The sequence below is a fragment of the Choristoneura fumiferana genome, chromosome 11 (assembly GCF_025370935.1).
Source record: "Choristoneura fumiferana chromosome 11, NRCan_CFum_1, whole genome shotgun sequence".
NCBI lineage: Eukaryota > Metazoa > Arthropoda > Insecta > Lepidoptera > Tortricidae > Choristoneura > Choristoneura fumiferana.
The window spans coordinates 1,997,920-2,025,912 of NC_133482.1; the positions used below are offsets into that span (position 1 = coordinate 1,997,920).

General features: G+C 37.3%; 1 protein-coding gene across 4 annotated transcripts in view; it reads right to left on the minus strand.

Annotated features, from left to right (window-relative positions):
• The window catches only part of hth (Meis homeobox homothorax), a 385,579-nt gene extending 360,464 nt beyond the window's left edge, over positions 1–25,115 (minus strand). For 2 of the 4 annotated variants that reach the window (XM_074094049.1, XM_074094048.1), the window contains exons 1-2: positions 24,854–25,115; positions 3,783–3,955 (exon numbers count right to left, since the gene is read on the minus strand). In XM_074094049.1, coding sequence (XP_073950150.1) covers positions 3,783–3,955; positions 24,854–24,868 — 188 coding nt within the window. In that variant the 5' untranslated portion in view covers positions 24,869–25,115. The remainder of the gene's footprint in view (positions 1–3,782; positions 3,956–24,853) is intronic. The other 2 variants (XM_074094052.1, XM_074094051.1) reach the window with 1 other exon arrangement.
• Between the last annotated feature and the right edge of the window lie 2,878 nt (positions 25,116–27,993).

Here is a 27,993-nt window from a genome sequence, read left to right on the forward strand (position 1 = left end):
ATGAGGCTTCCCTTGCTTGATCTTTTGCTCGATAATGTAGTAGAGACTGATAAATTTTGATAGATTTTGCAGGTGGTAGGACCTTGTGCAAGGTCCGCCCGGATTGCTACCACCATCTTGCTCGCTAATCCTGCCGTGAAGCAGCAGTGCTTGCATTGTTGTGTTTCGGCGTGGAGAGTGAGACAGCCGGTGAAATTACTGGCACGTGAGGTATCCCATCTTAGGCCTCTAGGTTGGCAACGCGTCTGCAATACCCCTGGTGTTGCAGATGTTTATGGGCGGTGGTGATCTCTTACCATCAGGAGACCCACTTGCTCGTTTGCCATCCAGTCGTATAAAAAAAAAACCATAACTGAGAACGTACGGCCAAGGACTTTAATTCATGAGCCACTATGGAACCATTTCAAAGAAAAAGTCTTACGATTTTCCTTGTTAATTAATGCGACGTCACTATGACGTTTACTGTGAAATCGTTCCGTAGTGGATCAGGGATTAAAGTCCTTGAACATACAATTTTGCAATTGTGTTATCTTATTTGGTTGTTGTTTCCTTTGATGTTCTTACACCTTCTATAAAGGTAAATAGTTCAGTGCACTGATATTGCCGACAAGACTGTACTGTTACAATAGTAACAGTAACAACAACACACAATCGTAACAAGTAGTAACAAGTAGTAACAGTAGAGTACATAGTAAAGGTTGGAAGAATATACTGAGTGGGCTGATGAGATCGAGATGGGTATGGTCTGAAGACCAGGAAGCCTGCTGATGATGATGATGATGGTGATGATGATGACGACGTTGACGTAAATAAATAAATAAAAACCTTATCATCAAAACACAACAATCAAATCAATTTCGCTATTTATCTGCTTTAGTAAATTAAAGTACGGCACTCTATCTGCGCATGGGCAGCTATTAATGTCACTGATAGCGCCGAAGCTGAAATACGATAGCCATCAACATCCTAACATGTCATATTATTTATATTAAGTGTACTGCTAGTCATATTTTGACAGGCTGTTGACTTACTGCTACTTTCTTACTGTGGCGTTGAATAATTCGAAATATTGTTTTAGCATTGCAAGTGCAGTAAAGCAATTCCCATTTCAGTATGTGCATAAACATACTGGGGCTGACCCTACTTATGCAAGTCGCTTCTTTAGTAGTATCTTATTTAAAGTAGGTATACCTAATTAGAACATTAATCGCCCCGACAACAAAGAAAGAGGAGCACTAAAATTTCCAAAATGACCTGGCGACAAGTAAACATAAAGACAAAAAACCAATCTTAATTTGAAACGATATCTCTTGTCCTGAGCACAATTAAAAGTTTCTCCTACGGCATAGATAGCGTCACTGCTTAAGTGACGAAACAAACAAGCTGATATATGAGGTGCATAATACCGTTGACCATCCGGTATAGCACGCGGTAATTACCTAGGTTCATTAAAATTTAAGTAAACGTCCTCTAGAAATTAACTCAGTCTGATACCAAACATGGCGACAATCTGATTCCCAACAACAAATTTGTCGGAACTATCATAATAAAGCTTGATTAAGATAATGACGTCCGCGATACTAATGACAACCTCACCCAGTTTACAGCGTGAACTGTTATCAAGTCAGATTTATAATTAAATCAATATCAGTACTAATATGATGTCAGGTGGAAATGTTTCGGGTAGAAAAGATTTCCAAACAAAAGAAGATCAAGAAGGAACTTAGAATCAAACAAAATCTACTATCCTATTAAATTATCATCCTATATTTAATTGTTTGTAGCATCAATCATCATCATCATCAGCCAGAAGACGCCCAAAACAACTTGCCACTTGCATCCACCGGTTGCCCGCAATTCTCGACAGTCCACCTAGTGGGAGGCCTGCCAAAGCTTCGTTTTCCGGTTCGTGGTAGCCACTCGAGATTTTTTGTCTTGCTCGAGCGCACTTGTATGAAGATTGATTTCTGAACTATCTGTGTTTTGTGGAATAAGAAGGTAAGGACAGTGTATGCGTTCTTACCCTTTTACCCTTAGATTGCTGTTTGGAGTAGGACTGGCGGTTATGTCATCATCGTCCCAGCCTATATACGTCCCACTCACTGCTGGGCACAGGCCTCCTCTCAGAACAAGAGGGCTTGGGCCATAGTTCCCACGCGGGCCCAGTGCGGATTGGGAACTTCACACGCACCATTGAATTGCTTCGCAGGTTTGTGCAGGTTTCCTCACGATGTTTTCCTTCACCGCAAAGCTCGTGGTAAATTTCAAATGTAATTCCGCACATGAATTTCGAAAAACTCAGAGGTGCGAGCCGGGGTTTGAACCCACGACCCTCTGCTTGAGAGGCGATAGGTCAAACCACTAGGCCACCACGGCGTTATATCAAGATTGTAAAAACATAATACCATCGGATTAGCATCTAGCCATATACTTATCATGCTCTTTAAATAGAAGAAGCAAAGCGACCTATATGATCAGTCACACACACAAACATCACGCCTGTATTCCCAAATGGGGTAGGCAGGGCACACGAACCGTTACGGCTTCGGAGCCACTTTTAGCAATTTTAGGTTTTAAGTTTGACAAAAACGGTATAATAGTGACAAGTTGCTAGCCTGTCGCCTACGGTATGAATTAACCTATATCCTCAGTCGCCTCTTACGACATCCATGGAAGAACTGGAGAGGTGCAATTTTAACCCGACACCACACGCGTTAATTTATTATAATAATTATGAAATATGCCTGTTATTTTAATGGTATAAGACGCCGTTAGCCAGAGATTGTGTATGTTGATGATGACGTTTGTGATTGCAAGCACGTTAGACAGGTTTCTGATCTGCATAAGGTTAACAGTACTATCTCATTTTGGGCGCCAGTCCGAAGATTCAAGTCAAAAATTTACTTTCTGCCTCAGGTTTGCGATTTTAAGGGTTCCGTACCCAAACGGTCCTAACGGAACCCTATTACTGAGAGTCCGCTGTCTGTCTGTCCGTCCGTGTGCCACAGGGCTCTATCTCTTGAGTCGTAATAGCTAGACACTTGAAATTTTCACAGATCATGTATTACTGTGACAGCTATAACAACAAATACAAAAAACTGAATAAAATAAATATTTAACGGGGGCTCCCATACAATAAACTTTATTTTTTTGCCGTTTATTTCCTAATGTCTAATATTGTAATAATGGAGGAGAATAAATAATTGATTGATTTAAAGCGTTACTTTGGGAGGTCCATATACAAGGTGTTAATTAAATAAATGAAAACCATAAAGGTTTGCTTAGAATCGAGAGTAGATCGATTACACTATGTTTTAAATGAGGTTGTGTTTGTATTTTTTAATCCCTTTTATATTGTGCCCAGTCTAAAGTTACGAATGCAGTATACTTGTAGGTTGCGTACTATTTAGATGGTTAATACCTACTGGCTGTTTTACTGTCAGTTTCATTTTCTTCTAAAAACGCCGTAGCACAACTGACAAAATATACAAATTTTGAGTCAGATATCAACTAGAACTACTGACTTAGCAAAACACAAGAATATTTTTTGAAATAATCAAGGTGGTATTCGAAAATGCAAACAACTAACTTCAAATGAAAAAATATTTTTGGGGTATCTGAGGTTTTCAGTTATTTAATTAACATCTTGTATATTGTGGCACAAACGTGGTTGAGGTACGTTTGCTACCGCAGAAGCACGTTACCTACGTTACTACGTGGTCATAGAGGGATTTGAGCGACAGTTGGAAGTAATAAGAATCACACGTTACCACCGGACTCACCCGTATATGGCATCCTTGTCCCGCTTGTGGATGAGCGGTTCCCCGGGCAGCGCGTGCGCCGGCGCCGCGGGGGGCGGGTAGTGCACCGCGGGGAGGTGGGGGTGCGTCAGTCTGTGCTCGTGGTACATCGCGCCCCCCTCCATGTAACCACCTCCGTGGAGGCCTTCGTCGTACTGCAAAGAAAAAAATATTTACTTTTTTTTTTCTAGAAAACATTATTTACTTTTTTTTAGTCTGGTGCGAAGCCCGTTGCTCGAAAAGCCACATGATGTAATTTATCTTTTATGCATAATGTGTTTTTGTGATTTTTGTGCACTGTGTAATTTAAGTTTTTTGGATAAAAAAAATATTGCTCAAAGTGTCACACGCCGTGATGTCACAGCACGGGCCCTATTCCGGACTTATGACGAGGAGGAAGCTTCCTCTTTGTCACTTTTTGTATGATTGACAAAAGAAAAAAAACGTCTCCACTATTTTTTGACAATTTAACTGACGTACTAAGTAATTTTTTTTTTTACGGCTATTCTCTCTATCCGTCCGTCTATCTGCCTGTCATACCACGGTGTATCTAATAAGAAATTAATCATGGTACTTTTAGGAAGTAATTCATTTAGTGTTAAAACCATATTTGAGCTCAATGAACTTCAGTTGTTTAGAAAAAAAAATATAATACCCTAAAAACGAGTGTTTCGCGAATAATCAAGTCATCGTGCCTAAAGACGGCGTTACGAATCAGAATAAACCCGATCCATTCACCTCATTCTATTTAAGTGCTCAAAAAGGCACAAAACAAAATCCTTTTACACCTTACACTCTTACAATTAAAAAGTTTTAAGTTGCCCAAAAAGAACGAAAGGGCTTTGAATATTCATTAAAATAGCCAAGTCATCGGCCGATGGCTATCTGACATCAATTTAAACTTGCTTAAGCTTTTAAAATATATTCCCGGGAGATTACCAAAGTAAAAGTACATTTGACAGGCCTCTTAGTGCGCCCTTTTGTCTTTAAAACAATTATTTATAATGAACAGAGATCGCTATTCCGTAAATACATGTTGTGTGTTAAAAACATGTCTTTCGCATTAATAACGTTTATTTTTGAATACAATAGAGTTGTACAAGCTTGTTTTATTCCACAAAATAGAGATATGTATCATCTTAAAATGTTCCAAACCGCGCCGAACATGTAAGTATTATATGAATAGACCCAACGATTTTGAAGAGCGGGTCCGCTATCAAATACAGTGACTGTGCAATTCGGACCGATCGATACGGCCGTCATTACCGAGCCTAAAACGTTAGTAGACATTTTTGTTGTGGTAGGCATGACAAACATGCCCCAATAAATGCGTGTTCGAAAAACGCCTGAAAAGCTTTTTAAAAATCCAAGCTCTGACACTGGCTGGTTTGGATTTTAGCAGCTAAAAAAAAACCGACACATTTTCCGCCGTTTGTTGTTTCTAAAGATGAGGTCTAATTTCAAATTTAGATCTAGTTAACGACCGAGGCATATCTTCGAGCAGAGAAATAAACTAGCTATCTTTTTAAATCGTTGGTAATTTTAATGGCATCCTGCAGTGTTTGGATATGATTCCAGTTCATTTCCAGCCAGTATTGAGTCGATAAGGTATTTAAGTACTAGGTATTGTTGCCGACTGCCTACTCAACAAGGTAAACAATGCACAATCCGTACGGTCAGAGTATTTATTTTGAAAAACTTATTATGCAAATAAAAAAAAAGAATATTTCAACTGTTACCCGTTATTACTATCAATAAATATGTATTTGTCGTGTAGTCTATTAGAAAAAGGATACACGTGAAACAAAATTTGTAACAAACATAAAACTTACAAAAATTTGCAAAACCACATTCAAGTTCTCCATAAAAGGATTTAAAAAGTTAACGACTGACCTGATGTGTTTTTAGGGCTTGCCCAAAAGGTGCCCAACGGGACCCATTACAAACCTTCTGCTACTTGTTTGTCCGTCTGTTATGGACTTTCTTCTTTCTACCTTCTTACCCGTTTTACTCAAAAAGACGCAATACCCTTCGTTTACACTTGACACTTGGCCGGGTTTCCTTAATTTACATTATGCTTTTTTACACTATTTTAATATTTTCTTTAACTCTAGATTTAATTTTTCCCACAACCTAGGTATTTTACAACAAAAAAATAGTTCTTTCTAATTAGCCACGAAGTTATTTCCAATAAAAAGAAATATTGTTTTATTTGCTGACGCTCCGGCGCGAGCGCAGCTTTTATGGCGCATTCAGAGCGTCACTTTATTAGTACATTGGCGATGTTAAGAGCATTGTAATTGTTCCAGAGCCGTGATCCTATCGCGCGTAAACATAAACATTTCTTGATACGCTTAGATTTATTTACATTCCTACTGCCATTTGTTTATAATATATTTATAAAATACTTTATATAGTGCGTTGACTTATTTGTAATTTATAGGTTAGAGTCGTATAAACGTCGGATTTACTTTATTTTATGACGTTTATAGAGCTATTAAAATTGTAGGCAAAAACCGTTCACACGCGTTTATAGAACAATGCCGCTTGTGCAGCTTCTTTTTAGATCTGCACTTATGCACTTTTCTACACTACCCTTAGACATCTAGATATATGACTCTATCTATAGAGACAAACATGAACCTTACTAAAATATTTACTTCTTTAGGTACCAATCTAATTGCATACTTACTGGTACATATTGATCCCATTAAAATTGCATCTAACTTCAACCGATTCAACTGTACAATAAGCATTTCTAAGGATTCATTAAAAATGCACTCTAAAATTACACAGATACACGCATACTACTGAAAGGGGAAATTAAATCATTATTAAAAACTTGTAATCATACGCTGTAATGATTCACTATTATCCATTTACTAAAACCTTTTATACAGCTATTATATGACTATAACTAAGGGACAGTAGGTAGTAATCTAGACCCTACCGTTTGCTCCCTAGGTTATGGGATATTAAGCAAATTATGGACTAGGAAGGCAGAGCCTTACATTGATTTAATGGAGCCATTAAATAGCTACTATTGCACCTGTAGTCATATAGCGCAGGTGGTTTGAAATGCGGTTTAGGTGGCCTTATTTAAAAGGTGTTTTATATGGGTTATAATTATAATTAATAGGCATTTTTAGCATTGCATTCGAATCCTTTGAACATTTGCTTTTAATTAGCTGCGTAATTACATTTTCGTTTTGTTTACAAAAGAAATTCTACTTGGAATAAATAATTAATTTGATATTAATTTAATAGCTTTATAAATGTAAATGTTGTGTATGTTGTCATGATACTATTTGTATAAGTTTATATATAGGACTACACCAAATAATAATAAATGACTGCGGTTTATAACAAAACCCAACACTATTGGAATGGTTAAGTAACTACACAATAGTATAGCGTTACAAGTTGCTTTAAAACAACGATTTAATAACAAATCATATGCGATAACTTCAACTCAAATACCGCATAGATAATAAAATAATTCCAGTAATTATGTGGTTAGCCTAGGACGGTACAGTCAGCCCGATTAAGACTTCAGAGATAACTCACTGCAATAAAAATAATAGCATGTGCGCATTAATTATACTGTGGCATAATCGCTTCGTACACTTTGGCTCTACATGGCTACGTTTATGTTCTTAGCGAACCTGTCCTTTCTCACATTACTGGAAATGTCATAAAGACTATAAAAACTAAACTATAAAATACAAAAATACACAATAACCAGTATGTCCACGTAATGACAATCGTGGTTGTAAATTTCACATTTAAATACGTATGAGTTTGCAAGTACCCAGCAGCGGGACGCCTGTGCCCAGCAGTGGGACGTGAGGCTGGGATGATGATGAGTTTGCAAGTAAAGCTTTCGCGCGCTTTTACCTCGTTTGGATAGTATTGTATTGAATTACATGAGGTCACGGATCGCTTTGTCCCATCTCGTTCTAACAAGCATCATAGAAACGAGACGCACTGATGTGATAAAACGGCAATCGAAGTACCTAGCTTTATGCTTGTTATGTCATACCCACATAGTTGTATTCATGTTTTCTCAATAAAAGTACAATTAAGGTCGAAAACTTTAGGTCCGCCCGGATTGCTAACACCATCTTGCTCTCTAATCCTGCCGTGAAGCAGCAGTGCTTGCACTGTTGTGTTTTGGCGTGGAGAGTAAGACAGCCGGTGAAATTACTGGCACTTGAGGTATCCCATCTTAGGCCTCTAGGTTAGCAACGCATCTTGCAATCCCCTTGGTGGCTGGTGTCTATGGGCGGTGGTGATCTCTTACCATCAGGAGACCCTTGCTCATTTGCCATCCAGTCGAATAAAAAAATAATAAAAAAAACTAGGTAAATCGTTAATATGAGCTATTACTGCATCCTTGACTAACTGTATTCGTTAGGCAAATCTAATTAAATGAGGATAATAATATCCCTCGACAATACTCCGGCCTTCACTCATAATCATGGTAAAATTACATCTGTAAGTACCTGTGTAACGAGCAACATGACATTTAAACGATCATAGGTCTTGTAAGAGCTTTAATAATGCTACTGTACGATTACTTACTTGGGAGTTAACACTTGACAGATGGGCGTGCCTTCAGTCAATTTTCAACTTTGACGTCATACAAATAATGCCAGTTTTAGTATACCCCTACCCACATTTACAGATTATGTAAAAACTATTTGAAAATTGACTGAAGGCACACCCATCTGTCAAGTGTTAACTCCAATCGTACTGTACACTTGAATGAAAAAAATCATACGTATGTAATTTGTATGTTTATCCAGACTTTCATGTATTAGAGCCATTATTCGAGTGTTTGAACAGCCTCATTTTTCTAGGCACATTTTTTACGAATTGAATGTTGATGTCGTTTTCGATTATTTGTTAGAGTTCCTGTATTTCTACCAGATAACTAGAAAACTGTATCAGGGCCAATTTTCTTGTTGATATCTTTCTTTTCTCAGATTTTTGCAAGGCTATCCGTATGAATTGCCACCATCTTGTAGCTAATCTCCGAAATGACAGCAGTTTTTCTACGTTGTATTTATAATTAGAATAAGTAAGATTTTGCAATATCTGAAATTACTGGCATGCTTGAGGTGAATCCCATTTTAGACCTCTTGGTTGGAAACGCTTCTGCAAAACCTATGGTGTGGCAGATATTTTTAGGCGGTTTTGGTGATGATTACTAAACTTTGTTTTCAGCCCGAGCTCTCATAAAACCCACGTAACAGTCGCCATCTAGTGAGAAAAAAAAAAGATTTCAATGCAATTTGGTGAATCGGTAAAGTTGCTTATTCTGACTATGGTAAGCCCAATTTCACACTATGTCCTACAAATTTTTCCATTGAGTTGCACAAAATGTATGGAAATTTCGTAACTAAACTGAAAATTTTGTATGAAATAAGGAACTCAAAATGACAACCAAATAAAAATTGACCCATCAGAATCTTCAGCTATTTTAACTAAAAAGTACCAACAAATTTAGACGGTTGACACTCGAATTCCCCTTCTTTATTATATAACAACTAAATCATACCCAATTAATATCGATGCCGCAAATACTTAAGCCGTGGTGGCCTAGTGGTTTGACCTATCGCCTCTCAAGCAGAGGGTCGTGGGTTCGAACCCCGGCTCGCATCTCTGAGTTTTTCGAAATTCATGTGCGGAATTACATTTGAAATTTATCACGAGCTTTGCGGTGAAGGAAAACATCGTGAGGAAACCTGCACAAACCTGCGAAGCGATTCAATGGTGCGTGCGAAGTTCCCAATCCGCACTGGGCCCGCGTGGGAACTATGGCCCAAGCCCTCTTGTTCTGAGAGGAGGCCTGTGCCCAGCAGTGTGACGTATATAGGCTGGGATGGGATGATGAAATACTTCAATTTGTACACATTCCGAATAATTCCGATGTACGATATAATTGCATTTTGTAATATTTTGCGCAGATGCAGGCCCTATACTACAAAGTACAAAATTGGAACTTCGTATCTTGCCGTCCCGCTAACGCATATATTATTTAACGCGAGAGTAAGAGGGACGTACGATACGAACTTCGATATTCGGATTTCGTAGTAGCCCACCCAAATTTTAGCATTCGCTATAAACCTAGTCTTATCGCGTATCTTATTGTACTCAAATGACAGATACCTAATCATCAAAACTTATTATTAGTCTATCAGACACCTGTTATTTTAGACGTGAACCAACTACCGTATAACATATTTATAGAAGCTTTACGAAGTGACACCAAAAAATCTCTATATCTTTATTTGAAAGTTCAATACTTATGTCAAAAACGACTGAACCGATTTCGATCAAACTTAGCTAGGAACAATGCGTATAAACTTTTTTTTTTAAGTAACCGTCCGATTGAGTTCATCCCATCGCACCCGTTCACGAACTACGAAGTTACAGACATACACATTTTAATTTCATGTCACCCCTTTTTGCGTAGGGGAGTTAAAAAAAAACTAATTAACCTTTGCCCATAATTTATCTGTAAAATTACGGAGTACTTACTGAAGATTTTTAATGTTTATTAACCTACGTGCTTATTGTGGCATGTGTATCAAACTATCAACGTTATCAAACGTCGTGATAGCTTATCACTAAATGTCATAATTATTGCTAATCCTGTATTGACGTAGAAATTACTACTGAATTTAAGAATTTATTTTGCAACAATGTCAACCAAAATTAAAATAAACAAAATAAAATCAACTTAAACCTATAATACAAACTACAAACTAAGACCTAAAACTACAACCTAAAAACCACCATTCCGCGTCGTACCCGGCTCAAAGGTGCCCATAATGTGAGCCGCATTTCCCCGCTGTATGGCGACTGAATTAGTTTTTTTTAATTTCCCTCAAGCGCCATCTGTAAAGGCTGTATTGTATAACAGTGTTTTGAGAGTATTAAACTATAACCTCAACATGTAAATGCAATATTTTTTTGTTCTACTGTATGTTTTTCGATTAAAAACCCGTGTAGATTATTTTTTTAATATCTTATAAATTCGATGGTTTAAATTTTAAATTAGATAGAGAGATCCGACACTTAGGTACTATAGCGTCTTATCACACGACGACAGAGTAGGTACATGATAATTATTTTTTTCTTGAAAAACGGAATGCAAACTGCAATCACTCGCATCTTCCTTATTTTTCAACCGACATTGTTTTTTTTTCAATTAATTACTTTACTAACTTTTGCCGCCGGCTTCGCCCGCGTAGACTGCGGTTATCGCGCGCTGTTCCCTCGGGAATTGTGCATTTATCCGGGATTTAAAGTAGCCTATGTCACTCTCTGGCCCATAAACTATCTCCATGCCAAAAATCACGTCGATCCGTTACTCCGTTTCCACGTGAAAGACGGACAAACATACAAACACACACATCTTCACATTAAACTTTATAATATTAGAATGGATTTTCCAGTTTTGTATACATATGTGTTCCATACTTTATTCCCTATTTTTTGTCAGTTTGTTAAAACGTACCTAAAGTAAATATAAACGTGCGATATAGAGTTTACCTACTTAGTAATCTTATTTGTGTCCCAGAGATAGTTATGAAGATTAAGATTGGTTTTTTGGAATCTTTTTGTATTTTTTATTTCAATTCCAAATTTTTACTTTTACGGTCATCCCGTAAAACCTAAATTAAAAAAAAATTAAATTAAATTAAATTAAAATTTACTATAGGTATAGCACGCGGTACGGAATACCGAGGACCTGGGTTCGATTCCCAGTGCTGGTCTTATTTTTCTTGTTTCTCTGTGCATCTATATTTCAGTTTGTACTTTCAGTTATAAATCGTATATAGTTATAAATACACAATCTTAAAAAGGCGACTAATAGTCCGATTGTAATCCATTTTATTTACTAAATTCTAAAAATTAGCCAGCTCCATTACATGGAAATTTTGAAAAATCGCTTCTCAACGCATCAGTATTCCTCAAAGAATATGACTGAAAAATATCAAGTCTCTAAATCTAGTGGTTGAAGGCTGTGCCTAGTCTGGCAGTCAATCAAACGTTACCCTCTTATAAGTATGAGATAAAATTAATTTCTAACCGTTCTGTTTCAAATTTATTTAGTTTACTCGTACTTTTTCGCCAAAATTAATGTCCACTCTGTTTTCGTAGAGTTAATCAAAAACAAAAATGGCGTCAACAATTAAACGTGAATTTGAACAAAATGGCGGCGGCCATTTCGGACACGCACGCGATAAGCAACGAATCAAATTAGCATCGGATTTCTATAAACAAAAAACAATGTTTTAGTCGTATAGTAGCTGCTTGAGGAGCTATTATAATTCTAGAATAGCTTTATGGTTTGTTTTGTTAAGTGTATGTGTACAGTTAGCCATAAAAGGTCGGTACTGACATTGGATTGAATAAATACATAAAAACGTATTGATTGACTGATTGACATAACAATTTGCTGTTAAAAAGTACTTAGATATGGCTGCTCAAGTCAGTTCAGTAAGCTTCCATAGAGGTAAAGCAGAAAGGAGACATGAAGAACCTAGTGATGAGATGAACTTACTTTTACAAATACGAATACAGTAGCCTCTATAATCCTTACTTTGTACATCTCCAATGCATTTATTGCTGGAAGTTGGTCGAATTTAACTTGCAAGATTTGATTACAGACAGACAGACAACGGGATAGGTGAATGAAACTAAATTAAAGCGTGTAGACGACTTTCTGCCAAGTTTCTTGCGGCACATTTATCTTAGCAATGATAGTCTTTCCGAAAGCGCTGGTAATATTAAAAGTTACATGTAAAAAGAGCCCTTCGCGACTTACTTACAAACTTCAGAATATTTTTTTTTCATGCTAAATCTAGATCCCCATCGTGACAGCTGGCCTTAGTTTTATCTGTTTTCTAGGGTAAATATTGGAATGCTAGCATTCCATTCTTATATTGAAAAATATTTTTCAGATACTTTTCCATTTACGGCTACACTTGCTGTAAAATTTGTTAGCAACCAAAAACCGTTGAAACAAATGCAAACTTAAAGTCAAAATTTTCGAAGTTCGTTAGTAGTAGGTATTCGTATTTACTAAGGAAACAAAATATGAAACAACATTAAAGTTACAGATTTGTATGATACAATTTCTGTTCATATTGTGATTCCAAGTAAAGTAGGTAGGTACCTACTCGTCAAAAGTGCCAACCGATCGTTATAACAATGATAAACAACTAGATTATGACAAATAATACAACTAAGAAGAAAGTGACGTAGTGACAGTGGATTTGCCAAGATTATGTTTCCCAGAATTGGTACTGCAGCCGTTTCACAATAAAACGCGTCGTGCGTCATACGCAGAAGCGTATTTATTTAGGTATATATATCGTAGAGTTAAGTAGACACTTGGTATCGTCAGATACAGTTTGACCATTTTCGAATTGCATTACGAATGTCCATCGGCCTACGCAAGACTCCGTTACATTCCCACGACAAGCTCCGCGTTCGAACTTCAAAGCGACAATCTCGGGGTCTGTTCGAAATTCGAAGGCTCGTATCATACCGTTGCTCTTACTCTCTTATCAATAGCATTAGCGTGAGCGGAACGGCATTTCGATTTTCGAACATTGGGTTATAAAAGACCTCATTTGTTGCCAGTAACCTCAATAAGACGGAGGTTGTTCTTCCCCAAAGTGCTTTTTCACATTTCAATACTCGAACACGTTTAATTTGAATTCGAACGGAATACTGGCTGATTAAAATAATACCACTGACGCAAGCGTCTAGTTGGTGTTCGAAATTCAAACACATTAGGTACTGAAAGTGTTCAATGTTTTGGAGACGCCGCGATCAATCAAAGCGCTTGTTCCAGCGGGCGACACTCGGAGCGCTTACGTCACCCGTAGGCGGCTGTCACACGCTACATGTGGTAAGTGTAAGCACAAACATGCGTGTGCGACCGCTTAAATCACTTTATTCTAATTTTGAATCATAACGCCCAGAAAAAAGAACGTCGTACGTGCGCAGAGTCCCAATCGGCGCAAACGAATATTTTCCCATAAATTATTTAGGTCAGTGCCAGTTCGCATTCCATCACGTATGAAGGGATGGGGGTAATTAAAATTCTGTAATGATAGCATTGACACCTCCGCTGGTTCGTAATAGAACCGGTATCATCTACTTTAAAAGATGAGTAGGCTTCTTTTTACGCGCGAAAGCGACATTTGGTGTCACAAAGCGAGACGAGGCATTACAAGAAATGAATTCCGAAGGGACTCCTTGGCCGGCAATAATTCATATAAATAGAAACGTAATCTACGGGGCGCTAAGCTATCGCGGCCACAAAATATGTAATGACTACCTTTTGACGTCTTGAAAGCCGGTTCCAAAATTAAATGATACGTTTTAAAAATGGAATCGCTCCGTCCCGCCTTTTTTCCTCCGAGATAACCTTTAGTCCATTTGGTTTGCCATAACGAAAAAATAAGCATCGTGCGTTTTAATTTTTTTAAATGGCATTCCTGTGGTTTTTTCGCTGAGAATCTCCGAGTAATAAGTTGCTGGCTGGTTTTTGCGGGCCGTATGGGTTTACGCGTTCGTTTCTCAAGCGCTTTAATGCGTTTACGAGTAAGTTTGTGATTGAGCCGCGTTCGCTCCGTATTGTTTTGGCTGTTTGTCATCGTCAGCGCTGATTACCGCTGCACTAATTAAAACTCCAGATATTAATCGCGGTTATTTATATTTCGGTTCTATCCGTCGGTTTTAACTTTTTACGACTTGCGGTTTCGGGATTAGCGTAGGTCGGTTGATTCTGCGAAGTAAAAAATTAACTCTTTTGCGGCATACGGATATGAGTAAGCTTGCGGTGTGGAGTGAAACCTTTGTGCGGCGATCCGGGGCAGTTTAATGTTAGATTATTAAAAAAAATGTATGTAGAGAGCGTTGGTTCTCAAACGCAGGCGAGTGCGCGCGACGCGGGGTGGGACCATCCACCCTTGGCGCGCGTCTCGCTCTAGCCCACCCCTGGCGAATAGCTCCATCCCGTTCGCCTGTCATCTGGCTCGCGACGCATTCATACGTCTAGGGGGCCACCAGAAGCGATTCGTAACAGTGAATAATGTATTTCAACTCACAATACCTAATAACACGTAGGTATTTATAAACAGATACAATCGATGGCTGCAGTAGGTAACAAGCGATCCCTCAGATTGGCACAATAAACACGGACATTAAACCGAAGTAGCGAATTATTCATGTGTGTTTTATGTATTTTGTTAAATTGATAGTGGTAAATCAAGCATCGTTAGGCGGTCCGCGACGCTCGTATCGAATTTTACAGCGCGCCGTTCGCGGTAGTAAAAGTTAGAAAAACTCTATTATATTACCTCTCGCGCTACAACTAGGCGCGCTCGCGGCCCAGCGCTCATAAATTCCGTTTCATTCATGATACTACGATCCTAAAGAATGTCCATCGTTTGTTTCAGGACCATAAATACTAATAAAACGGCCTCGTTACGGGGACAGTTCAAAAATCGGGCACACGACTTCTTAACGACACCTATTAGGGATCTTCTGTCTGGTCGATTTAATTGAAAAATTGTATCCAGAGCGTTGCAAGAGTTGTATCCGAGTCGGGCGGCGGATGCGGGCCCAGACGACCATTATTCCATTTGCCCATCCGCATGGGGACAGCGCGTCGCGTCGCCCAACCGCTCGCTCCACGCCTGCCTTAATTACTGCCAACTCTTCACCGTTCTATATTTGAAACCGTATCTCGTAGGGCCCGTTCTAAATTCGAATTCCGAAGGTTACCGGCCAGCTGCAATAGTCGCATGGAGCTTAAAACATTTCGATATTCAATTTGTTAGCTAGAGTGTTTTTCTTGGTGAGTATTATAAATAGCCCGCGTGAGCTATGTTCGAGCGCGGTTAGAGATTTGCCGGCATATTTATCGCCGCGTAGTACCGGGGAAGCGATAACATTCGCTCTAAAGGCCGTGGATGAAAGTTTTAGCTTCCATTCCATTTTTAATTGGAACTCTTTAAAACAAACACGGATCAGACCTACATCGGAGCTCGAGCTCGATAGTCAGAGGACGCGGGGTCTCTTAAAATTGATTTTAAGAGACCATTAACCTTGTAGCCTTTGATTAGGCTTACAAATTGAAAGCGCTAGAGATACGGTGAATTCAGAGTATTTATGGAATTATCTGTTTCAATGTAAACAGCGGGGTCAACAGCTGGCCCCTGACCCGCGATAGCGTATCGTCTGGAGCCTGAGGGACAGACTCAGATTTCACTTAGGTAAATATAACATCGTTAAGATAACGATTTCCTTTCGACGCGACGCCCGTCTCCTTTTGCTCTTATTAAAGTATCAAAATAAGTGCTTAAAGGACTTTTATGTGACTAATAAACTTGGAGATGCTTTTTGTTTTTTTTTTCATCTGCCTCGTTTTAAATATACTTATACGCGAACATTAATTAGACTTTTATAGGAGCGTCGAGATAGTAACTAACGTTGTAATTATGATTGTTATTTACGACCGTCGCCCGCGGACAAAAAAGCTCTTTAAATGTTTACCTACTCTCATTGACAATTCGAAAGTTCCACTTTCAAAATTGTGAAAATTCCACCATCGTCGTGTTGCCAGAGTAAAGAATCTTTTAAAAAAAAGGTCACATCATAAATAACGTTGACATAAAGCCGCCCACGCGCGTCTTATTACCGCCTGTCCGCTTGTCCGTTCGTTACCGGCATTGTGCCCGTGAATGCGAGATTAGCCACACTGGCTCGTGATTGACTATTTAAACTTCGAATTCTGAGTGACGCGTTCCCGAATGGACCGCTTCGATTCGGAATTCAAACTTTTTTCTTTCTCTAATTTAAACCCGTTTCTGCGAGGCGTAGATTAATGTAGGAACTAATGAATCACTATATTTAAATAAATAAATATCAACAACATTAATAAGAAAGATTCCACCGTGTTTTGAATAATATGCCGTCTCGCAATCGAATGCTAGGTACAGAAGTAACCTGTTTGATTTCACATGACAATTTGTTTTTATTTTATCGGAAAGGCGCGGGAGTGTGGAGCGGGTGCCGCGGTGGGACTCGTTCTTGGCAATAATTTGGTCATCGCCCTGGCCTCATGTTGTGACCGACTAAACCGCTCGAAATAAAACCGAATCGACACGTAATTCAAACGCGGCGCCGAACCAGCGCTAATCTAACAGATAAGCCACACTAATTACCCGTAACGGCTCACTATTCATCTTACAGCGGCCATAACTCTGAAGTGTCACCGAAAAAGCGCGCTAAACAGGCCAGTAACGCGGCGCGTTCCAATTTCAAACCTCGTTATCGTTCCCGAAAAAAGAACGCTCGAAAAAGGGTAGAGTTAAAAAAGTGTTTTTGAATTTGGATTCGTACGTTCGGTAAATAGCGCGCGGCGGAATGGCCAGGCCAGTACGTGGTATTTAGAGGCATTGTTGCAGCCCCCGCCGGCGCGATAGTGGCGAGTCATCTCGCGTCAATTAATATTGTTTAATGTTGGTACAACTCTAAATCGTAGCGGCGTATTAGAGGAGTTAGGGAAGGGGACATGCTGTCGATGCCCGATAAAACAGACTTTGTGTCGGCGTGTATCGTCCAAAGAGCCGCTTAACGCGTACCTACTTAAAAAGTTCAAAAACCTAACCTATATTCAAGTTATAATTTGCGCTCCGAATGTTTATTCAACGTTTCAATGCCCTGTTTGAAGCTCGACTGTCTCTTTCAACTTATAATTAAGTATAACCGAAAGAAAACAATTTGCCAAAGTTTCGGTTATGATTGGAGCTACTCACGCTATGTCGTAAAGGAGCTCAGTAATAAAATTTTAAAAGAAGCCCTAGCTTACGGAATACGACGCAGCTCATTAAAGCTTGGCGAGCTAGATATCCAAACGTTCCAATTATTTATTTGCAGGTATTTAGCGCTACCAGGAATAATATTTCAACGTCCAGGTGACAAGAACTACCAACATCAGTCTGTATTTAATTCAAGAATTATTTATTACACGTGAATATCTTTGCCAGCTGAAAATTGCTGGTGATTTATGTAAGCTCCTAGATTTTAGATGGCAACACCACATGGGCTAGGTGTTTTATTAAAATTCTAAGGCGCTGTTAAAAAGGATGTCGGACATTTTGGAACACAATAAACGGTCAAATTAGCGAGCGCGGGAATTAGCACTGAATCCAAAGTGCGCAATTAAGGCGCGTCTACAAAGAGCCAATTCGAAAATGAACAGCGATATTCAAATTGAAAAAGGAACGCGCCGCGAATAAAACAATGAGAGTTCGGTACCTGCCCTCGGGTGTGTTCGACTGCGGCCGACGCATCTAGAGTTCGAGTTCGAGAAACCAAATTCAAATTTGAAAATGGAATGGAACAGCAAAATTTAAATAACAAATTAGTGGGTGCGTTTACAAAGCGCGTCGGCCATAGACTGATTTGTATTGATTTCAATGTTGGCATTATGCTAAAATAAGTTTTTTTTGTGCAACATGGTGTTCAGAATTACGAGTCTAATAGTTTATGCCTACAATCTGTTTGGTTTTTAATATACCTACTGGTTATAGTGTTCGATTAATATTATAGATAATCGTGATGTGCTTAAGTAGATAGGTAGGTAGGTAGGTATATCAATAAAGGATCCAAGGAATTTTATTAACATCACAAAAACTTTTGCATACCTATCTATTTCTTATGGCACTCATTAACTCAATCGATAGTGAAGCTAGAAATACAGCGCAAAATAATTTTAATTGAACGTGTTTTATATTTAACCTTTAAACACCGGTAAAACTCATTTAATATTCAGGAAACAGTTAAATATTTTGATGAAATTGAATAAAGTTCCAGATTCCTCGTAAAGCTTTGAAAGCTCCCGACGGCCGTGTAAACTTAAGTCCCTCAAAAGCTGTAATAATTTTATTCCTCGTTTGACAAGCTTTCATTTGGCAATAAAAGCTTGGAGAGGATGGAGTACCGCCAAATATTAACATACAAATAGGCAAGTAGATATTCTTGGTTTTTTTGTGGAAATTTACACTACATTATTAATTTTTACTTTTAATTTTTTTATGACGAAAATAACAATTGAGTTTTATTTTCATTCTTTCTTTAAAATAACATTTCTTTTTTAAATTTTTAGTGTGATATTTAATGTCAAACCTACATACCTAAATAACAATAAGTAACTCTGTTTAGCTCTCAATGTTTACAGCATTTTGAACCTATAAATCCTAGCTCTCAACTCTAGACAACGAGTCTCTAAGGTATGTATTATAAAAAATATACTTAACTGTTTTATCATTCAAAATTATCAAAGTTTGAAGGAAGTGTCTTTATTCAACACAAAATGAAGATCAAAACCGGAGATGTTCTTTTTTCTAACTTGAAAAATAATGGCCACTTGTAATCGCCATAACGCATTAAAAACGTAAATGAGCTAGTCCCGCCAGTTATATCAAAAGCGATATATCATTCAACATATATAAACCTATACATCACTATTATATAACGCAGGCTAATTTATCTGCTCACCGCGGCCGAGGCAATGACCGTTTTAAGTGACATTTATCTGTTACCGAAATGGACTTCCATATTTGAAATTAGAAAACAAATTCGAATCGAGAAAGGTGTGTTCTTTTTTTTATTTCAGATTCTCAGCTTTTAATCCGCGCTGAGTAATGCCTAATGGTTTTAACGAAAACAATAATCTTCAGTTTTCCTGTTAAAATACAGCGAACAGATATGCGCGAGTTTAGCACTATCTAGGCGTCTAGTTAGTTTAGTGACATAATTTACTTAACAAGTCGTAACTTTAACACCTAGCCACTTTCGCTAAATTATTGCCAGGCCTAAAAATTCAAAAACCATCGCCCTGTTATCGGTAAACGCGACAGTACTAATGGCGGAGCGTTTTCCAACGCTTTTAAAACATAAAATCGAGTTGTTTTTATCTTCAAATGTGAACAGAATAGCCTATACAATACTGGTATTATCTTTACTGTTCGAAATAAGTGCCAATAATAAGTTTAATGCGCTAAGAACGGTCACAACGCTCGCGGATTGGCGCCATCTTAGAAAAATAAAAAGTCACTTCAAACGAAACTGTAGCTCGGGTAATTTGGTTAAGCGTATAAAAATGTTTTTGTTTTGTGTTTTATACTGTCATATGTGCATCTCGTTGTGTTAACGACGTTTTAAGTCGAATTTGGGGAGTTTTGCCAAGTAGATGGGTATTTATCGTGTAGAATAAGAAAATGTTTAATTTTTACGCAGTCAAGCTTGCGTGCACACTATGTAATCGCTTAAAACTTTCACAGAGACATTACAATAATTCTAGCTAAATGTTCAATGAAACATCGTATTAAAAAAAACAACTAAAAATTTAAACGCTAACGCGTTAACACCGCAATCTAGAACGGATGTATAGACTAAAAAAACCTTAATTCTTCTTATTAACGTATGTTATTATACCTATATTCCGACGCAAGTGTTTTCGATGAAAATACTGATTTTTTTCAAGATCACTAAGCTGTACCTATCTTATTCACATTTATCTGGTCGGTAACGGATTCAGTTCGAATTAGAATATTTATTGGCAGAAATGTTAAAGTGCAGGCACAAGGATTTATGTTAGTTTTACTAGACACAGTTTCTGCTTGATAAAACTGTTCAATAGGAATTTAAGTGTAAGATTAAAAAAAATGTTTACGGAATATATTTACAGTTTGTTTACCTACAAAAATACGTCTCTAACAAGACCAAATAACATTTTTTAAAGAAATCTGATCAAACTGATAGCTGACGCAAAAAGCATGTTTGCATAGGCGAGAACCGTTCAATATCTAATATCTAGCTCTAGCACTAACGTTACGCATTATTCGAGTATTTTGGTAAAAATGTCCGTTTCCAAAACACGTGTTATCAATCCACAATTACTGGGCCACCGGGGCATTATCACCGATTACTATTAGTAGACAAAAATTGATAAACGCTATCAAACATATCATAAAACTTACGATACGTTATTTCATGACAATGCTCGGACAAGTCTTGTGTAAATATAATTTCGGACCGATATTGTTTTTAGGCAATTTAGAATTATCCACGCTATTTGAGCCAGCTCTTTATTAATTTTCGACTGGCAACATTGTAGTGGCTGAATGGCGCGAGCCTGCGGTTTGCGAATTAAAAATAATCGGTCAAAATGGCGACGGGCTTTTGAGCTTGATTGGTTTTTACAAAGTTGTGCGAAATTAAAAATTTAAGCTTATTGTTCAGTAATGCGGAACGAAGTAAGTTCTGCGGCTGTTTTGACCATTGTTACTTATTTTAAGCACCCAATTAAGGTTTTTTCTTCAGTTTTTAATGCAATCATTTTCAGGTAAATGAATCCGTAAGTACCTACTTTAAACTCGGTAAGAAACTAACACTAATAAAATATGCGTTTTTATGTTCTATAACCTAACTACTAGTATTACCTACTATTAAATTGCGATGTACATTTTTATCGTTACATTAACTTCAATAGGTACTGATATTTGGTTGGATGCTAAAATACTGTCATTCTAGTGAAGTGTAAAAAAGAAGTGAATCAAAATTCAATCTGTCGTAAAGAAGTGCACTTATCAATGTTAAATTACGTAATAGGTATTTGATAAATGCGAGTTTAGTGAACTTATCATTGAAAAGAAAGATTAAAGTAGGTACTGCATTAGTTGGTTGAAGTCTTTTTAGTATTTTGATAGATTTCGACAGTTAAAATTACCTATTTATTATAGTGATGTCATCTTTTGTGATATGATTTGATTAGGTATAAATTTTTCATGGTTCAGCATATTTTTTTGCAATTGTCAAAAAAAGTTCTAAGTTCAATGTAAATAAACGCGTATTGATTTTAAGGCACACCTCATTCTGCCTACCGCCATGTGTGTGTGTGTGTGTGATAGGTCATATCAGATGCTTTAATAAAAAAAAAATCTTGTTGAATTATAAATTTTAATACATTTCTATTTTTGTGTTCCATTTAATTTTATCCATAGCTACTATAAAAGTATGGAAATCTATTAAGATGTAGGTATAGTATATATATATATGACACTGTCTTAAAGTTAATTTACCTAAGCAAAGTACACAATGTTATTTACAAGTTACCTATCAAGGTAAATTCATTAATCTACTTTAACTGGATTAAAGTAACTTGATAAGATTTTGGAAATTCTACAAAATTATTGGCGCGAATATTATTAGAAGAGGACTTGTGTTATTATTAGTTGGGTACCTTATCTACGTCATACTTATCTTTTTATAAAGTACTTATACATATTTTGCTATAGAGATATTTATTAAGTAGCTTCACTAAAACAAGTTAAAGAAAAAAAAAACCACTTCTATTAATGATATTTTTAGTTTTATTAGAAAAAAATACCTTTGAGTTAACATTTTATATTTAGGCCACAAGTGATTAAATTATTTTAGATTGAAAGTTCTCTGTTAATTTTGAAACCCCGGTATATTTTTTTGTAAGTAGGTATGAGGCAAATATAAGCCCTTAGCAATTTTTTTTTTAAGTAGAGATAGAGATAGGTACTTATGTTCCGACGGTACATAAACATACGTGAGACCAAAGGTCGCATTTGAAACAATTAAATGACTGATATAAAACTTGTTTTTTTCTCATTTCTGTAAGTATGTACATATGTTACATAGTGACTGACATACCTATTAAATAATAAATAATATGTATCGGTGTCTTTGCAAACGGCACCGGCTCGTCCAATCAGAAACTTTTGGCACATAAATACCTTATTATAGATTTAGGTACTTGTACTATTTACTTATTCTGTGATTTAGGTAACAATCATTTATTACGCTAGATATTTTTTTCTAAAACCTTGAATAGTACTACAATAACGGTATTTTTTTTATCAGAAACCGTTCTGTTTTTTTACTGTCCAGTATTTGGATACTATTAAATAGGTACCTACTTTTGTCTTACTAAGCTAAGTTAAGGACTTAAAAGTTACCTTTATAAGATTATGTTCACCTGGACGGCAATAATAAATAAATATCATGGTGACACTTGACACCAATTGACCTAGTCCCAAACTAAGCAAAGCTTGTACTTTGGATAATAGATACTAGGCAACGGATAAACATACTTATATAGATAAATACATACTTAAATACATATTAAACATCCAAGACCCGAGAGCAAACATTCGTGTTATTCACACAATTATCTGCCCCGGCCGGGAATCGAACCCGGGACCTCAAGCTTCGTAGTCAGGTTCTCTAACCACTTGGCCATCCGGTCGTCAATGTCAATGTTATATAATAATAGATTTATTACCTTTATAATGTGTTTTACTTAGTTTGTCTGCAGTACAATTATTATTTAACTATAGTTAGCGCGCAGTCACTTTAAATCGTCGCTTACTCAAAAAAAACAATTTTTGCCGACGGGAATAATTAAAAAATGCATTTTTACTCTTTTTAAATGTATTTTTCAAAATAATAACTAGTTAAAACGTACTTAGCTCATTACCTGGGTAGGTAAATATCTTTATTTATATTGCGCTACCATTAAATCACTACCGTTCAGCTGTCAAAGTACGCAAGTCACTTTTTCGCAAACATCAGCCAAAAAAAATCTTATTTACAGCCGTATTGCTTGAAATCTCTTACTGAAAGGTAGTTTTGGTTTAAAATTAACCATTAGGCCTAAGTAGTTTAAACGTGTGTGGTCAAATAGTTTAGTTTTATGATCTCATAAAATCTCATGACACCAGCTCTACCAATGTTATGATAAGCTGATTGTAATGGCCTGTTCCTCTGGATAACCGCTATCTGACAGATAAATTAATAACAGGTTTTTTTATATAGGTATCTTAATTAAGTTTATTGGAAACTTGTAAACAAACTTGGCTCTACTTTTTGACGTTGTATAAAGTTCTTTAAGTGTCTTAAGTTTTATTCTAATCTTATTTCATTATAGAAGGGTAAATAAAAACAGATGAGTTTTATGACATAACGGACGAATTGTTATTACTTATTAGATACTATATTTCTATAATCGATCAATAACCTGATTAAACGTTTGTTCTATGTTTATCAGATCGGTACCTACTACCAAACTAATACCTACATGAATTCATTTAAAGTCATAAATTACGCTCTATTGTTTGAAATAACTTCAAAACTGTCAAATGTCTCACAGCTATAGTTATTGCTGTCCCCTAACTAAACAAAGTAAAGGATTACAAGATACAAAAACAAAGCGACGCAAAATCTTTAGAAAGACCCAAAAAAATCCGTTAGTGCATCTTTGTGGTATCAAAAGGACGTTTTTTTCTGTCATTGTCAATTGAATTTTATTGTTGGTTTCTCGGATAGGCGCTTTTGTGCCCAACCGTGCGTTCAAAGCTGCTTGTACCAAGAGAGACGGCAAGAGAGCATCGCAACTGACAATAGACCCCCGCTGCTCGCACTATTATCCCATTTATTGTCACAGTTTCTGTCCCATCACGTGCTTTGCTTCTAACGTTTAAAAATAAAAATCGACATAGACTATCCCAATTTGTTTTTCTCCTAATTACGACCTAAGGCATTCAAGCGCATACAGCCTCTCCTGTCAAATGTCATAAACTATTCCATATTAAAGACCTGTTTACTTTTATTGCCTCTAAGTTTTTAATGAACGATGCGTTCAGTTTTATTACGCGCGAGGTACTTTATAATGTGGATTACGTTATCGTCGGTTAATTACGTCTGAAATGCATTTCGTTTCGTTCCCAAGCCTCGTTACGTATTCCGTGCGCGTAGCTTAAACAGTTTACCGGTGTCGACGGTACCTTAATTCTGATTTAAACTGTTTCATAACTTCGTTAACAATTTGACGGCTGTGTGCGTATGATACAGGTGTTACAAATGTTTGTTATGGGATTGTTCGAGTGTAGGTAGTTGGCTACGCTATCAGCTGATGTACGTACCCTAGGCTGAGCCATGAAAGCTCGGCCCGAGCCCGGGTGTAAGGCTCCGCTGGCCACAACGAACGTTTTTCGTCACGGGCCTAACACAACACTTTAGCACGTGCACACATACACTAGACACCGTCACAGCGGCCCGCTAACTCACTAGTGTCATACTGCACTCGCGGCGGTTGGAATTGTTCGGGACGCGGGCCGAGCGAGGCGCGGGGAAGCGGGAGGCCCGACGCGCTCGGCTGTCTAGCGGACACTGGCGCGGGCCGCGCGAGCGAGCGCGACGCGGGGCGTGGCCGCCTCCCACTGCGGACCCGCCAATGGGAGGCAGCGCCGCCGCCGCGCGCGCGCCGCGTCGCGCCTCACTCCGCGCCGCCGCGCCGACAGAGACGGTCGTGCGCATGCATTCACTCCGTATTTTAGCCCATCCAGTATCGCGCGTGTGACGTTAGGATGCTCTCGGACTTGCCTATGATCCCGTGTCAGTATGCTCACCACGGCGAAAACTTCTGACTTCATGAAGCATCATCTTGAACTTGAGTGTCGCTATCGGCTCAATTATTTAGAATTTACCTAACTATTGTCGATATATTTTAAGGTATTTTTTTAATTAACAACAAACCCGAAGCTTCTGCGCATGCGTGGCCACATGTAGGTAGAAGTGTTTTAATGTGAAAACTTTGTAACCGCGACCCATTCGTTCCGTGAACGGGTATTTCCGTTATTAAATATGTTGTTTTGATAGTTCAGCGATTATGAAGGATACTTACCTAGGTAACTGAGAAATATTCTAATATAATATATAACTTAAGTCTTAAGAGTGGCCGCAAGAGCCATTAACGGTTTATAAAGTAGGTGTTATTATTTTCATAATAGTCATAATATTTATTGTGATAACCGGTACGAAATATACCTAGTAATAAATTGGCAATTGCAATGCATATATAAAGCTAAGTATCTATTTAAGCACCTAAGAAATACGCCCATCTGAAAATGAAATAATTGGTAGGTATAGCTACATACATAGGTACCTACCTACTTATTTCCACCGATTTATTTTTAACTCTACATAGGTATGAAGTTTCTCCGTAAGAGCCCTACTCAGATTAATTTTATTTTGCTTACCTCTTTAAATAAGTAAGTGCCTAATATTTACAGCAATCAAACCTCCCTTTTACCGAAATTAAAAAAATTGAGACACAATTACCTACCTTAGCTACACTTGTTACCTACGGGATAGGCCGTGATTACCTTTAATAAGCTAGCGTAACTTTTTTAGACTACCGTGATCTCATTATGAATGATACCCTATTATAAGTAAATACATATACCTAGAGCCATCTACGAAGACGCGTGATTTTGTTTAAATAAGACATTAATGACATTGTAATAAGAACCACGGCACGCGTCATAGTGAATGAGTACCTATATATGTAATCTCTTATACTACCTATAATGTAACTGCGTTGAAATATCGGGAGCTCATCAAAGGTATCAGTCTTCATCCCGTAAACAAACAGGTTATTTTATTAGAATTACCTAAAACGATATAACGTGCAAAGATCTCATAAAGCAGAATTAAAATTTTATATTTTAACAAATATAGGCCTGTGAGAGCTTTTCTACGTCTATTTTTAAATCTACCGAATATAGGTAGGTACGTGATGCTTTATACCATTCATTTTTGAACTGTCTAAGGTAAAGGGTAAAATAGGTACAGTCAAGTGCAAAAATAAGTATTTATTCGAACCACTCAAAAATATGTTACTACCTGAGCCAATCAACTATTTTAACGACACTTTGGGCGTCTCCTGCGTTACCGAAAAATCGTACTTCCAACAAGATATTTCACGGTTTAATAGGTTGAACTTACGTAGGATGGCATGTATTCATGTACACCATGCCTGCAATTGTTTGAAAAATGTCGCGGACATATTAGTGTGGGTAAAAAAATTGATTGGCCCACCTACGGCCTTATTGCGTCGGATGTCTCGGAAGAGTCTGTGGTACTTATTTTTGAAACTTTGAATGAGTACATATTTTTACACTTGACTATACTGTTACAAATAATTAGGTAAAGCCAATTGATTACCTACTAATTTAATTTGTTTAATAAACATAAATTTATTTAGTAACCTAACCTTATGTTATAATATAGCACTACAAATTACTGAAATCCATTAAAATTTTATGCTTACAGCATTCGTATCTTACAGCGAATAAAATTTCTTCAAATCGTTCTTATTACTGTTCATTGCATAGTTTGCTTTTCTTTTACTACTAGGTAATAAGATAGGTTACTTTATTTTTTAGTTTTAAGACTACACAGATTACTTTGATGTGCGTATTGTGCGTTCAATCTCTTCACAAAGTCAATGCCACTAAGCGGCGATTGTAATGACAGCGTAGAATGAATGAACTGAACGATTCCGTTGGAGCCATACCATCTATTCTTTAGGGAAAAAACTAAAAGGTAATTTTTGAGTGAAATAACATGTCCGTGTTGCCAAGCTGCTGTTCTTAATTAGATTACTGACATAAACGCTGCATCAGTTTGTTCATTCATACCCAAGGGCTTTCGGAAGTTCGTACACTACCAGGTAAATAAATACATAATAAATAAATATCATGGGACACTTGACACCAATTGACGTAGTCCTAAACTAAGCAAAGCTTGTAGATACTGTGAATACTAGGCAACGAACAAAAATAGGTACCTAATTTAGGTAGGTAAACGTCGCATACTTTTTTTGAAACAGAATTTTCACCTTTAACAAAGGATATTTTTAAAGGTATCGTCTTATAATATGGCCCTCTTCCTCTTCGCCTGTATGAAATGAAATGGCCGTTATTCAAAGTGACAAATTTAAAGCAGTAAGAGCTAATGTTTTGACAGGTTCAGAGTAAACACGTAAATTCCTTACCTTTCTAAAACAGCTTAGTTCTACATTAAAAACGACAAGCCCATTGTTATACTAACTTATAAATTTTAAGTCTTTAACTTTTTTTGCCGTAGGTACCTACCTAGATATAATTTACATTCTACATTAGTGTTGTATATAAATAAATGTCTTAGGGGCTGTTTCACCATCTATTGATTAGCGTTAATCAATGGTTAAATGTGATGCCGTCTCCGTCTATTCGAACAA